This window comes from Brassica oleracea, chromosome C2 (assembly GCF_000695525.1).
Source record: "Brassica oleracea var. oleracea cultivar TO1000 chromosome C2, BOL, whole genome shotgun sequence".
NCBI classification, from domain to species: domain Eukaryota; kingdom Viridiplantae; phylum Streptophyta; class Magnoliopsida; order Brassicales; family Brassicaceae; genus Brassica; species Brassica oleracea.
The window spans coordinates 51,002,527-51,017,022 of record NC_027749.1 but is presented as its reverse complement, the minus strand read 5'-3'; the positions used below and the strand labels follow the sequence as shown (position 1 = coordinate 51,017,022).

The 14,496-nt window shown below is 37.1% G+C and overlaps 1 protein-coding gene and 2 pseudogenes across 2 annotated transcripts; 2 read left to right on the top strand and 1 right to left on the bottom strand.

Moving 5' to 3' along the window:
* The window catches only part of LOC106324555, a 3,150-nt pseudogene extending 2,969 nt beyond the window's left edge, over positions 1-181 (top strand).
* Positions 182-2,118: 1,937 nt separating this feature from the next.
* Positions 2,119-7,783, top strand: LOC106326839 (protein MEI2-like 1). 2 transcript variants are annotated; one of them, XM_013764783.1, is made up of 16 exons: positions 2,119-2,449; positions 3,256-3,400; positions 3,513-3,732; positions 3,922-4,319; positions 4,407-4,565; positions 4,667-4,783; positions 4,859-5,004; positions 5,124-5,191; positions 5,289-5,651; positions 5,728-5,942; positions 6,023-6,462; positions 6,565-6,649; positions 6,762-6,830; positions 6,919-7,098; positions 7,274-7,436; positions 7,522-7,783. In XM_013764783.1, the coding sequence occupies exons 2-15, from the start codon at positions 3,323-3,325 to the stop codon at positions 7,409-7,411; spliced, it is 2,676 nt and encodes an 891-aa protein (XP_013620237.1). In that variant the 5' UTR covers positions 2,119-2,449; positions 3,256-3,322; the 3' UTR covers positions 7,412-7,436; positions 7,522-7,783. The 2 variants fall into 2 exon arrangements, with proteins under 2 accessions (XP_013620237.1, XP_013620236.1); XM_013764782.1 differs by having other exon boundaries at positions 7,274-7,783.
* Positions 7,657-14,210, bottom strand: LOC106324554 (annotated as a pseudogene).
* Between the last annotated feature and the right edge of the window lie 286 nt (positions 14,211-14,496).

Sequence of the window (14,496 nt, the reverse complement as noted above, 5' to 3'; positions counted from 1 at the left end):
TCATGCTTCTTTACGTTCCGTAATCGAGAGGACTTTCGGGGTTTGGAAGAAAAAATGGAGGATTCTTTCTGATTTTCCAAGATATGATATTGATATACAAAAAGAGTGATAATGACAACTATGGGACTACATAATTTTATCAAAATTTCAAATTTTGCAGATGCAGATTTTGCTGAAGTGATGATAGAGACGGGAATAAACGACACAAACTCGGAGAACGATTTAGACGACACAGAAGCATTAAATGCTACAAATGCAATAGATGGAGAATATATGGCTCGAATAAGGGATAATATTGCAAATATGTTGTGGGAAAATTTAAATTCTTGATTGTATATATGTCTATGTGGTGTAATAAAAAGAATTATATCTTTTGTTTTATTAAAATATATTTAAATTTAAGTTTTATTAAAATATATTTAAATTTAAGTTTTATCCACACCGCTTATTCTACTTTTACCATTCTACTTTTGGTTATGTACCGCACTTGCTTTTTGTTACCATTCACATTTTATTTTGTACCGTTTTTTTTTGTTTAACCGCTAATAATCCGCAGTTTACAAAACCGCAGTTAAACCATACCGCACTATCCAATCCGGTTGTCCCGCACCGCTCAATCCGCTGTTACCATTCGGAGCCTATATTTGACATTTTTAGAATGGTATTTTGCATTCAGTGAAACAAAATAACAATAATGTTCGACGGAGATCCCAATACAAAACACTTGACGAATCTTTAAGCTAAGCATTTGTATATGCAATAGAATGCGTAAATGAAAACATTTATTAAGCTAAAGAGGTTTCAGTATTTGAAAATAATTTCACAGACGATATATCGTACACGACACTCACCTTCGGCCACCGTTCACGGCCACTGGCTACGTGACTGCATTTTAGTTCATTTCATTATTTGTAATTTTGCAATTTACGTTGTAAGATAAAAAAAAGACAAAGACATTAGTGGATGACTTATTTGTCTTTTCCATTTGTAAGTTCGAACCTACACATGCTAAATTTGATAACGTGGAGGGGTTTGTCCAGCAAACCAATCAAAATTCACTTGAAATCTTCACTCAATGCTGATTACGACTTAGTTTCTTGTTGCAATCCCCTACATTGTACTACGATTTTGTATAATATACTAAAGCGACATTTCACTTGAGGTATGGTGAGGAGAAAACAACAAAGCTAGAAAAATCCAAACGCTAAACGATAAAGACCGTGAAACTGATAGTGAAAGAAATGATTCTCTCTTTAGAAGAAAAAAAAAACTAATGAACCAAAATAGTTTTTTTTTTTGCTAAAAGTGAACAAAAATATATAGTTGTAAGATGTAATACTAGAACCAATCAACCAACCGAACATTATCTCAAAGGATTAAAGATAATGATTTATTGTTGGGTTGCTTACTTAGCAACGTAAGATATATATCGTGAACTTATAAGTTATAACAAAAGTTTGCAAGCCTATGTTTTTGAACATTGAATATTGGGTTGCATGTCTTTTTATAAATCATATATATCGAAACATGTTTCCAGTGCCACACTACTACTAGATGTTTATGTACATGTTTTTATGCGTATTTTTTTTCTGTCTTATATAGGTATACATTTATGCACATGTCAGCATTAAAAAGATAATAACTTAAACAATTGTCTCAATATCTAATCATCGCTAAGATGCTGTAAAAATCGTTTTGTTTGGTACATTAAACTCTCAATCTGTCAAATATCATCTAAAACAACTATGTTAAAAATGAATCATCTAAAACAAGTATTGATAAAATAATAATGTGTAGATTCCTAACTTGATGAGTACATATTAATAAATACTAGTTTGTATTTAAAAAAAAAAGTAATAGCCGGCTCCTTAAGCCGAACTCGCCGTCTGCAGTCAAGACTCTCGTGTAAAGTCCCCGTAATATTTTTATTTTCTCCCTTTTTATTAAAAAAAAAATCAATCATTAATCCTACGGTCCAGATTAAACCGTGTACCACACACTACTAGGTCCACGGTACATACAAAAGTAGCAGAGCCCTTCTCTTCCACATACTCTAATTCTTTTTTTTCTCCGCTCCTTTTTTTCTATTTCTAAACCAACTAACCGAAAAAAAAAAAAAAAAAAAAACAAAAAAAACAAACTCTCTCCTTCTCTCTATCGGAGATCCCCGTCGGCGGCCGGTATCATCATAACCACCGCCGGTCTCATCGTCGTGAGAGGAGGGGAAATTCTTTTAAAAAAAAAAAAAAAAAAAAAAAAAATTCAAACACCGATTCACTTTTTGGTTATTTTAATTTTTGGGGAATTAAATAAATATTCTGGCGATGGATGTGATTGGTTAGAAGGAAACCAAAAAAAAAAAAAGCAAAGCAAAGGAGGAAGATTAAAGAGAGAAAGCCGAGTTATTCTTCTTATCGCTTTGTTGTTGTTTCTTCGTTGGATCGTGAAGGTAAAAAAGAGTTTTCACGAGATCCATTCTTCACAATTTTATTTTATTTTATTTTATTGAAGGTAAATGGAAGCGTAATTGTAGTTGTTGTGAATTAGGTAGGAGTTGGTTCTCTGTTTTGAGTATAATTAGCTCAACAAGGATCATGAGTTAGGCGAAATTGTAGTCTCTGTTTGAAATAGTGTCTTAAATGTTTGAGATTTAAGATAGTTTTAATGTTGAGCTTCTTAAAGTTGTTGACTTTGTTTCATCCTTTTGATTTTGGTGTTATTTGGCTTGATCTTGTAGCTGAGACGTGAGTGATTGGGACCTAATCTTCGTTTTTTTCAGGTGTTTTTACTTGCTTTAATTGAGCAATTTAAGATGGTTTTCCTGTTGAGCTTCTAAAAGTTGCTGACTTTGTTTCATCCTTTGGATTTTGGGGTTTGTATTTCTTCTCATTGGTGTTATTTGGGTTAATCTTGTAGCTGATACGTGAGTGATTGGGACCTAATTTTCTTTTTCAGATGTTTTTACTTTTTAATTGAGCAATTTAAGATAATTTTCCTGTTGAGGTTCTTCTTAGAGTGCTTAAAGTTGCAAACTTTGTTTCATCCTTTGGATTTTGGGGTTTGTATTTCTTCTCATTGGTGTTATTTGGGTTGATCTTGTAGCTGAAACGTGAGTGATTTGGGACATTTCTCTGTTACTCATTTTTGTCTGGGAAGATCTTCTTTGCGGTGAAAAGTGGATTTTGTTTTTTTTTTTTTTTCTGTGGAGTTACCTGGCTTTGAATATAACACTGTTTTGTTCATTTTTTTTTTCAGGGGAAAGGCTATGGTCCGTTGAAAAAACTAAAAGTTAAAAAGAGATTTGGTTGTTGTCATCTGCACAATGCCGTCTGATGTAATGGAACAGGGAGGTGTATCAACACCTTCTCACTTTCGTGAAGATATACGTCTTACTTCTGAGGTAACTCTTATTTTTTCAGGGGCTAGAATTGCTATAACCATATTTGTCACCTATGGCATTGTCTGCCACCATTGTCTATGATGTCTAAAACTGTTTTTTTTTGGTTCTGCAGAGGCAATTTGGGTTTCTGAAAACAGACACGATGCCCGAAAACCAAGGTGGACGTCTGCCAAAAAGTTCCTGGACACCTGAAAGTTACCAGCTGAAGCCACAATCTAGCTTGTCTGGGGTGCACTCTTCTCTTAGTCCTAACGCAAGAAACACTACAAGTGATAGTCAGTGGGAAAGCAGTTTGTTTTCCAGCTCACTGTCTGATATATTTACTAGGAAACGTAAGATTCTGGTTCACTTTCGTGAATTTGACTTTAGTATGTTGATTTTTTTTATCAGCTGCCTAAATCTGATATCCTCTATGGTAAAGAAACGTCAGTTTGTTATTTAACTGCAGCCTAATATGATCTTTGCTCTGACTTACTGTACTTTAACTACTTGAGTGCATCTTTAAATTGTTGTTTTTGCAGTACGACTACAGGGAAATAATATGCTGTCACCTATGTCTGGAAACACAGCTGTTACCCACCGTGAGGAAGAACCTTCTGAGACTTTAGAAGAAATTGAGGCGCAAACTATTGGTAATCTTCTGCCAGACGAAGATGATCTCTTTGCAGAAGTGATGGGTGAGGTTGGGCTTAAATCTCGTGCCAATGGGGATGATCCGGATGATTTTGACCTCTTCAGCAGCGTTGGTGGCATGGAGCTAGATGGAGATGTTTTTTCTTCCGTGGGCCACAGGAACGGCGAGAGAGGCAGTAATAACTCTGTTGGCGAACATCGTCGAGGTGAAATTCCATCAAGAACAATTTTGGTCGGAAATATCAGTAGCAATGTCGAAGACTATGAGCTGAAGGTCCTTTTTGAGGTACCTTATTTCATCAGCGTTTATGATTCTTTATTTAGGAGTTACATGGTATGTATACTTGTACTGAGGATACATTTACTTTTTCAGCAATTTGGAGACATCCAGGCTTTTCAGACAGCTAGCAAGAATCGTGGCTTTATCATGGTATCGTTCTATGATATAAGGGCTGCTCAGAATGCGGCGAGGGCACTCCACAACAAGCTGTTAAGAGGAACGAAGCTTGACATTCGTTATTCTATCCCTACGGTGTGATTAACTATTCTTCTGGAAGATTTTTTCTTTGCTATGTGGACTGTACTTGTGACTTGTATTGATTTTTATCTATCTTACAATTTTCTTGCTATCAGGAAAATCCTTCAGAAAAAGACGCGAGTAAAGGAGCCTTGTTAATTAATAATCTCGATTCTTCTATTTCGAACGAAGAGCTCAATCGAATGGTCAAATCATATGGAGAAATCAAAGAGGTTTGATATATTTGGGTTCTTCGTATATTTACTTTTCTAGGTAGATGCTAATGTTGTTGTTTCTGTGATTTGCAGATTCGTAGAACTATGCATGATAACCCACAGATATACATAGAGTTCTTTGACATTCGAGCCGCAGATGCTGCTCTTGGTGGACTAAATGGACTCGAGGTTGCTGGGAAGCAGCTTAAACTTGCGCCAGCTTGTCCAGAGGCTACAAGGTGGTGATTGTTTTTGTCTTCTTCTTCTTTTGTCCTATGAACTAATAATGAAAATGCCAAATCAAAGATTTTCTGTTAGGTCTGTGGAATTTACCCATAATTTTCCTTTTCCTTTTCAGATATATGCAAGATGCTGAAGGGTGTCTACCAAAATTGGCTTTTACTAATACCTCATCTGGGAACATGGGTATGCTTTTGCATTAATCATTTGTAATTTTTTTTTTTCTTTAATGATTTCTCATCTTAGGACTCAAACTCACTACCGTTAATAATCTCTGATTCAGGGAGACATTTCCCGGGATTAATTTCCTCAACCTCCATTGATGGTGGATCTATGCGGGTTAATCATAGTTCTGTTGGATCACCTGTGAACTCCTTCATTGAACGTCACCGGAGTCTCAGCATTCCTATCGGATTTCAACCTCCTGCAAACGTCATCTCAGCCAGCAAGCCTGTCGGAGTTCAGGAGCATGGCCATTCTTTTGATAATACAAATATGGGGATCCAGAGCATGCCAAATCTCCATCCCCATTCTTTTTCAGAGTATCTCGACAACTTTGCAAATGGTAGTCCATATAAATCCTCGGCAGCAAATGAAGGCTTTATGTTACATAATGTTCGTGGAGTGGATGGCTTTAACGGAGGGGGTAAGATCTTTATCTCTAAAGTGCCATTGTCTTGATAAATTACTCACTTTTAGTTGTTGTGTTCTTTTGGCTGTAGGCGTAGGATCTCCCATGAATCAAAGCTCCCGCCGCCCTAACCCGAACTTATGGAGCAACTCTAACACTCAGCAACATAATCCGTCAAGTGGCATGATGTGGCCTAACTCGCCATCTCACATCAACAGCATTCCTACTCAGCGCCCTCCTGTCACTGTATTCTCTAGAGCACCTCCTATTATGGTGAATATGGCATCTTCTCCTGTGCACCACCACATTGGATCTGCGCCGGTACTAAACTCGCCTTTCTGGGATAGAAGACAAGCCTATGTAGCTGAATCTCTAGAATCTACCACATTGGATCTGCGCCGGTACTAAACTCGCCTTTCTGGGATAGAAGACAAGCCTATGTAGCTGAATCTCTAGAATCTCCTGGCTTCCACATAGGTTCTCATGGTAGCATGGGGTTTCCTGGCTCTTCACCCTCACGTCCAATGGAGATCGGTTCTCATAAGTCTTTTTCCCATGTTGTTGGGAATCGCATGGATGTGAATTCCCCAAATGCTGTACTGAGATCTCCTCAACAGTTGTCTCATCTCTTCCCTGGGAGGAGCCCAATGGGTTCAATGCCTGGCTCGTATGACTCGCCGAATGAACGATACAGGAATCTCTCTCACCGGAGAAGCGAGTCCAGCTCTAGTAACGCTGACAAGAAACTGTATGAGCTTGATGTTGACCGTATATTACGTGGGGATGATAGCAGGACAACGTTGATGGTTAAAAACATTCCTAACAAGTAAGTAAACTCAGTCTTTCTCTTTTATTCCTTGTTCATGTCTCTTCCGTTACCTTCGTAGGTTGTTCAACTGTTTACTATTTTTATGCTGCTATGGTTTAGGTACACTTCTAAGATGCTTCTATCTGCTATTGACGAGCACTGTAAAGGAACATATGATTTCCTTTATTTGCCAATTGACTTTAAGGCAAGCAAGCGTCCTACTTTTTTTATATAAGAACCTCCTATTCAGAAAACTGAGCTTTTGTTACTAGCAATATCAATTTTCTAGTAAACTAATTTTCACCTTCTGATTTCAGAACAAATGCAATGTGGGATATGCTTTCATCAACCTTACCGAACCTGAAAAGATTGTCCCGTTTTATAAGGTACAACCATGTGTTGCTGCTTTTTCATATACATTTTTGGCTTTTTTTTTAGAAGAGTGTTTATTAAGAGTTCTATAAACACTCGTAGGCGTTTAATGGCAAAAAGTGGGAGAAGTTTAACAGCGAGAAGGTGGCAACACTTACATATGCTCGAATCCAAGGAAAAGTAGCTCTCATTGCCCATTTTCAGAATTCAAGCTTAATGAACGAAGACAAACGTTGCCGGCCTATTCTTTTCCACACCGATGGTCCAAATGCTGGTGATCAGGTGAGTGTTATTAACACATCAGATAACATCATCTTGTTAGGTTTCATCTTTTTGGTTTCCTTTTTTTTTTTTTTTTATTAATGGCTGGCTCATCGTATTGAAATGGGTTCTTGTGATCTTATAGTTTCATACTTGAGAGATTGATTTGTTTCACCTTTGTTGTTATTATTTGCAGGAACCGTTTCCAATGGGTACCAACATACGATCAAGACCAGGAAAGCCAAGAAGCAGTAACACTGATAACTACAACAGCTTTAGCATCGCTTCCGCTTCAGAAAACCGAGAAGAACCTCCTAATGGAACAGAGAACTAACCAATGAGCAAAAATATAACAAAAGGTTAATATATATTATATATATCATATCATATCATCTACACCACAACCCCCTAGAGTTCTGTAAATCGAGGGTGTTTTAAATGCAGTGAAGAAATTTTTGTTTGGAGAGATCATGAACTTTGCTGACTACAAACCTTCCCCAGCTTTGCTTCACCAGTTTTGTTGTATTATTTTTAAAATCCCCAGACAAATCTTCTGGACTTCCTCTTTTTTTTTTTTTGTGTGTGTGTGTTTTGTGTTGGGGTTTTATTCAAGGGTTTTTGGGTTCTTGCTATCAATGTAACAAGCCTTAGATTACACTCATCTTCTTTGCCGGCTATTTGTGGCCATACCATGTTGTTGTAACTCTTTGGGAGATTTTTTGAATGTTCCTTTTTTTCTGCTATGCTATCATTTTCTTCTCTTAGTAAAAATCCTTCAATTTGCTTATGAGATTATCGTTAATGTGTCATCATGCATGTGCTACAAAATGGATTTCATCATTGACCGTACTATGAAATAGAAACATAACTTATCTGCACTTGAAACAGAAACATAACTACTTTCGCACTTGTTAGGCCATAATGGATCAGGCAGCTTCGTAAAGCAGAATCACGGGTCGAACTTTCCTTTATCCACAGAACGTGATCACAGTCTCCCAGTTGTTGCCAACAACCTATGGCATCACCACCACACAGATATTAACACTGTCTGCTTTCTATCTATCTAAATTTACAATTCAACTCAAGGAAGACAAAAAAAATCAACAGTTTCTGTATTACCTCTCCTGCTAAAGACTCACGTCTGAGATTGACCCACCGGTTCTTTTCATAAACCATGCAGATGTGTTCTTCGTCTTCTTCACCATAACTAACCTGCATCACATCCCATATACTCAGAGACTTTTACATAGATATAAAAAAGAACAATAGGACAAGCATTTGTGACCCTGTTTCAGTTTTTATTTTTACCATTGACACAAGACGGTAGTTAGTGTTTGGTTCTAAGCCTTCGTACAGCCTGCTGATATCTATCTCCCACTCCAGAGCTTTTGTTGTTTCAGAAATTTCCTTTTCAGTTTCACTCTTCTCCCATTCTAACACTACAAAACACCAACGTTATTTTATTATAACCATAACCAATGAAACGAGTATATGAGATCACAATCATGGTTCTCAAAAACTTACCGATTGTGAAGATAGGTGGGCATCTACTTATAACATGATGAACAAAGTTTGTCGTTCCACAACCTCCAGTTTTAATGTCACATAACATTTTATATTCCATGCGGGTCACCTTAATGATATCCACAAACTTTATATCCCCAAAAGCACACTGGATATATGCAAAGCACATAGCAACTTTATAAAGGGGAAGTACCAGTTTCTCTAGGGAAAGACAAGGAGCCCAAATTAATGAAAACATACATTCACGTTTCTGATTGAATCTGCAGCCGTAACAATGCCATAAGAACTCTGCTCTGGATAATTTGGCTTCCTTCCGCATTTTCTACAACTCATTCTTTCATTTTCCTCCAACGTGAAAAGGCGAGTCACCAAGCTTTCTCCTTCTGAGTTTTTCCAGCAATGCCAAGACTCAAGGATGGTTACAAGTACCTCAGCAGCACCACTCGACTGAAAAATGAAAAATACAATACCTTTAGTTAAGCTTATTAACCAAAAAATAAAATAATAATATGATGATTAGAAGCTTATATTCTCCACACGAACCATGGAATCAACTTCTTCTAGGGACACGAGTAAGTCTCTCAAGATGAGACTGTAGACTCCCTCAGTTTTTATTTCCTCTGACACGACAGAGGTAAATAAAATTTGTAGCGCACATAGAACTTGTTCTTCCAGGTTGTCGTGAACTGGTTGCTTATTGTACTTTAGAACTTGTTCTTTAAGAACGTTTATGTTCACGAGGGCCTGCAAATACCACATATATTTGTGAATTTATATAAGAAGGTAAAGAAATATGGAATGATTTGGTAACTGCTTTACCTTTAGCGTCATGTCAAGAGCTGAGTTGTATCTAGTTGCAGCTCCTCCAAGTGCTGACTCCAAATTTCCAGAGACTGAGTCTTCTCCAGGCATGTTTTGCATATCTTAAAGATGGTGGATAAATATAATAAGAAGGATGAATCTTAAAACAAACAAAAAAGTTTAAAGTATTAGTCAATTGAGAAGCTTTTTACCACCACTGTTGACTTTATTAGCTTCTTCTTGAATGTCATTGGTGGATGAAATTTCCAATGGACCCTTTTCACTTCTTAGAGTATCTTTTGGTTCCATGGTTATGGAATCTTCTTCCATCGTTTTTGCTGATTGAAGGTCGACAGAAGGTTTGCCGGACATGTAAGAAAACGTTTTGCTCAGAGTAAAACCCTAAAACTATTCAATAAATACGCAAAAAGGACTTTTGAGGTAACATGTAAGTAATGTATCTATACTATTAAAGCAGTATCTTATTATTCTTTTTAACTTAGTCTGCCCTTTCTTTATTAACATTGCATGTTTCATTAAGGGCAATCAAGTTATATTAATAACACATCTATATTGGGCCATATTTTTATGATACAGCCCACTGTCCACATCAGATCTCTCTTGGACCATTTGGGCCGATTAAGAAATCAGATCCAATTCTCACATTTTTTTTTCTTTGGGCCTTTGAGTCCAAGTTCAAATAATTTTTTTTCAACCATTCTTAATTATTTTTTTTCTTTTCTTAATATAATTTAAGCATTCATAAAAAAAATTGATTTTTTTCATTGAAAAGTATAAATCTTTATTAAAAGTATATAATTATTTTATTAAAAATATTAACCACATAATAAAATTAATTTATCAGAGTTATACCAACTTAATTCATCAAAAAATAAAGTTTAATTTTTTAAACATAAATAGTCATTTAAAATGAAACACGATAAAGAAAGATAAAAAGTTTAAGTCTTTTATAAAATAAAACACAAATATATGAAATATGACATTTACTAAATATTTGTCAATTGAAAAAAAAAAGGAAAATGAATCCGCGCTTTGAAAGCGCTGGTTAAAATCTAGTTTCCCCTTAAATAACAAAAATATTAAAAGAATATCGGGATATATATTCCCTTGGATATTGGTAACTAATCTGTTACAAGAATATCGGAATATATTCCCTTGGATAATGAATGATAACTAATCTAAGAGAGTGAGAGACTATTATTGGGGTATCGACACTTACTGTTCAACGTAGGGCTGGACAAATAAACCGAACCCGAAAATCCGAACCGAATCCGATCCGATAAAAATGAATCCGAACCGATCCGAACCCGACATAAATACCGAATGGATCTTGTTTTGTGGTATTTCGGGTTATGGGTATTATCCAAACCGAATCCGAAATTAAATGGATATCCGTAGAATCCGAAACATTCAAAATGCCAAAAAAAAACTTGTACCAAACATGATCTAAATTCCTGATATGTAGCCAAAATACACTAAGATATTATTAAACATCTACAATAACTATCTATTATATGAAGGTTGATGGTTGAAAGTAGCGTTTGAGGCTTGAAATTTTTAGATTTTGGTTTTATTTTCATTGAATAATTTTTTTTCATTTCATGAGAACTTAATTTTTCATTTTATGATTTCATTTATTGGTTTTCTTTCTATCAATAACAACGTTTACCTTTCATTTGACTTTGAATGATCACGTTTGATGATTTTTTTCTTATTTTTGAATCGATTTTGGTTACAAAATAGGTACAAATCAAGTACTTTAAACCCGAAGAACCGATTGCACTTATGTTTTGGTTACAAAATATGTATAAATCAAGTACTTTAAAACCGAATAACCGGTTGGAACCCAAAACCCGAAAATACATCGGGTTGTACCGGTTCTTTGAAGATTTACTAACCCCGATCCGAACCCGATAGAACCCGAACCGGTCCCGAACCGAACTTTTATATAATCCGAATGGGGCTGATTTTGATAAACCCGAAAAACCGAGACCCGACTGGACAAAACCGAAACCCGATTGGGACCCCGAATGCCCATGCCTAGTTCAACGGGACTAGCCATGCTCGTTGAAGTTATTTGTTGCCCATGAAGATCTGCTTCTGCTGCATCTGACTTGGCATTGAATTCCATATTTACAATTTCGTTCTACATGAAAACATAAGAAACCACTCAAATACCAAAACAGACGAAAAATTAAAGCTCTCTGTATATAACCAAAGTTTTTAAACCAACCAGCAAGAAAGGTTTTAGCAATTGAATCTTTTCTTTTGGTTACTACTTTACCTTTAGCGTCATGTCAAGAGCTGAATTGTATCTGTCTGCAGCTCCTTCAAGGGCTGGCTCCAAATGTTTCGACAGTGAATCTTCTCCAGGCATGTTTTGCATATCTTGAAGGTGGCGAATGAAGAAATAAGAATTATGAGCGCGTAACAAAACAAAACAATTGAGAAGCTCTTTTTACCGTCACAGTCAACTGCAGTAGCTTCCACTTGAATGTCAGTGTTGGATGAAGTTTCCAATCCACCTCTTTCCGGTTCCTTAGAATGTTCTTCCGGTTCAAGTTTGACAGAAGATTCACTGGAGATGTAGGAACAAGTTTTGCTCAGAGAAAACCAGAAAACAATTCATCAAAGACGCAAAAAGGATTCTTGAGGTACTTACTGTTCAACAGTCTTATCAACAGGAGTAACCACGCTCGTTGAATTTATCTGTTGCGCCATGAAGCTCATTCATTCTTAGAACTGATTAGCCGAAAAGTCAAAGAAGCAAATAGAGAATTTAGAACTTCAAAAACCTTAATGTTTTTATCTTTTCTCGTCTTTTTGGCCTGTGACTTCTTCTCCTCTTTGAGTGACTTCTTCCCCTCTTTGAGTAAAAGATCTGCTTCTGCTGCATCTGACTTGACTTTGGACTTCATAATTACAATTTCATTCTACATGAAAAGAGGCATGAAAATATATAAGAAACATATCAAACACCAAATCAGCCGGCAAATGAATAAATAAATTTTCAAACTTACCAGCAAGAAAGGTTTCAGAAAATGAAGCATATAAGAGCGGTTGTCAAAAGCAGAAAGCCTTGTGAGCTTGTCTAACAATCTAATCCTTGAATTATCAATCAGCAATATCTTTGCATCGATCAGCAGAACCTACAAGTCATGTACATAACTTTAGATGGACAATTTAGTGTTATTCTATTAAGTATATATTCAAATCATGGATGAACCTTTTCGGTGACCATTGATTTCAGAAGTTCTATGGACTTCAACACTTTATCATTGCTGAGACTTTTACTACGCTCGCGTATAAGATTCAGGCAATCTTCTAAGTCGGGAATATCAAATGTCAGATGCAATCCTCCCTCGAAAACATCTCGTACTGCACACAAGAATAGTTTTGCAGTGAGGGGATTTTCCGGGACTCTATCTTAGAATCTATCGCAGAGAAGAGATGCATAGCTGTTCCACTGATCTTCTTCCTGAACAGTCTTTCTTCTTTCATCACACAAGTTCTCCACGAAAGTAAGAGCTGCTTCGTACTCCAAGACATGCTCTTTCTTTGCATATTTGGTTCCCAGTGTTTTACATGTGTACTGAAGAGCTCTCAGAACAGCCACCCAGATTACAAGATTGTGTTCCCTTATAGGTCCAGGAAAGCTCTTATCCACTGAAGAGCAGTCACCTAACCAGGATATCATATCATCTCCCTGAGCCTGTGCCTTGGCGTAGTGAACATCGGGATCCTTGACTAATTTGATTTTCCCTTCATAATCATCATCATCAAATAGAGCATGATTGCTTTTCAACAGTCTTTTATCCAGAAGCAGCAATGAAAACTTCTCGTCAAATTCAATACTTTCTTTAATTCGAATACGATCCAACAGACTGTCCACTGCTCTGCTAACCACATCTGTACCATCATGCTTTTCACACTTGATCTTCTTTAGAAAACCTCGGATTTGTTTGACCTCTTCCCGTTCCAGAAAACATATGCTCTGTGGTGTTTCCACTATGCGACAATCCTTAATACTCTCTTCTGAAACTTCGAGTTTTTTATGATGCTCAACAGGAAAACTCATCACCCAGTCTCGAATGCTGCAGGAGAGAATCTGATGCTCACATAGTGACACAAGGAGCAACTTGACTTCCTTGAGTAAATTACTCCGCTCTTCATCTGCAGTGGCTAAAGGCCATTGGTCTGACCATCCCATCTTCCTAGATCTAGTTGTAAACGCTTTCACATCTTCGAGCTGAGTTTTGATCATCTCAACGGCAGCTACTGTATCCACTGGCTCCCATCTCCCATGCTGTATCTTATAAGCCCAGTTTATCCCTATCCTCATGACCATATCCTTTTCCAACTTCGCAGCGTGTTTCTCTTCAAGATGAGTCATGCACTCTTCAGCACTAAAGCACACCTTATCACATTTAGTTCGACACACCCAGGCTGACCCAAGGCTCCGAGCAAGCAAGTGGAATAGACGGGCACAGAACTCTAACAACGGCGTATATTCAGAAACGCATCCTACTGCGCCCAACAAGAAGACTATCTCCATGTCTGTTTTATGGGATGCGTGCGCTAGACGCATGAACACATCTCCTAGCTCGAAATGAAGAAAGGTTTGGTTCTTGTCTTCCCTGTAGACTGAGATCAAATCGTCAAGTAACTCCAAGGCCTTGACGTAGTCTCCTCTCCCGTTGAGAAGTTTAGCCTTTTCGAAGTGTTTCATGACGGCTTCATCTGTCATGGTGACTGTACGCTCCATGGAAGACGTTTCTCAAGGTTTCTTGCAGCTTTCTTGGAGAGTTTTTTTTTTTTTGCTTGATAACAGAATATTAACAGCCAAAGACTCGAGAGGCTGGCTTTTAAAGCCACGTGAGAGCCACGTGATGAGAAGAAAAAAGCAGCGGAGAACCAACTTTGACCCATTGGGGAATTGTGTCGAACACCTTGTGTACATTGTATCCAATTTCAGATTAGTAGGCACACAGCCAAGCTTCGATCTGGGAATCTTTAATAATAAAGTTAAACTATCTGACTTCTTAGGCATCCACCTCATCAATCACCTAGGGG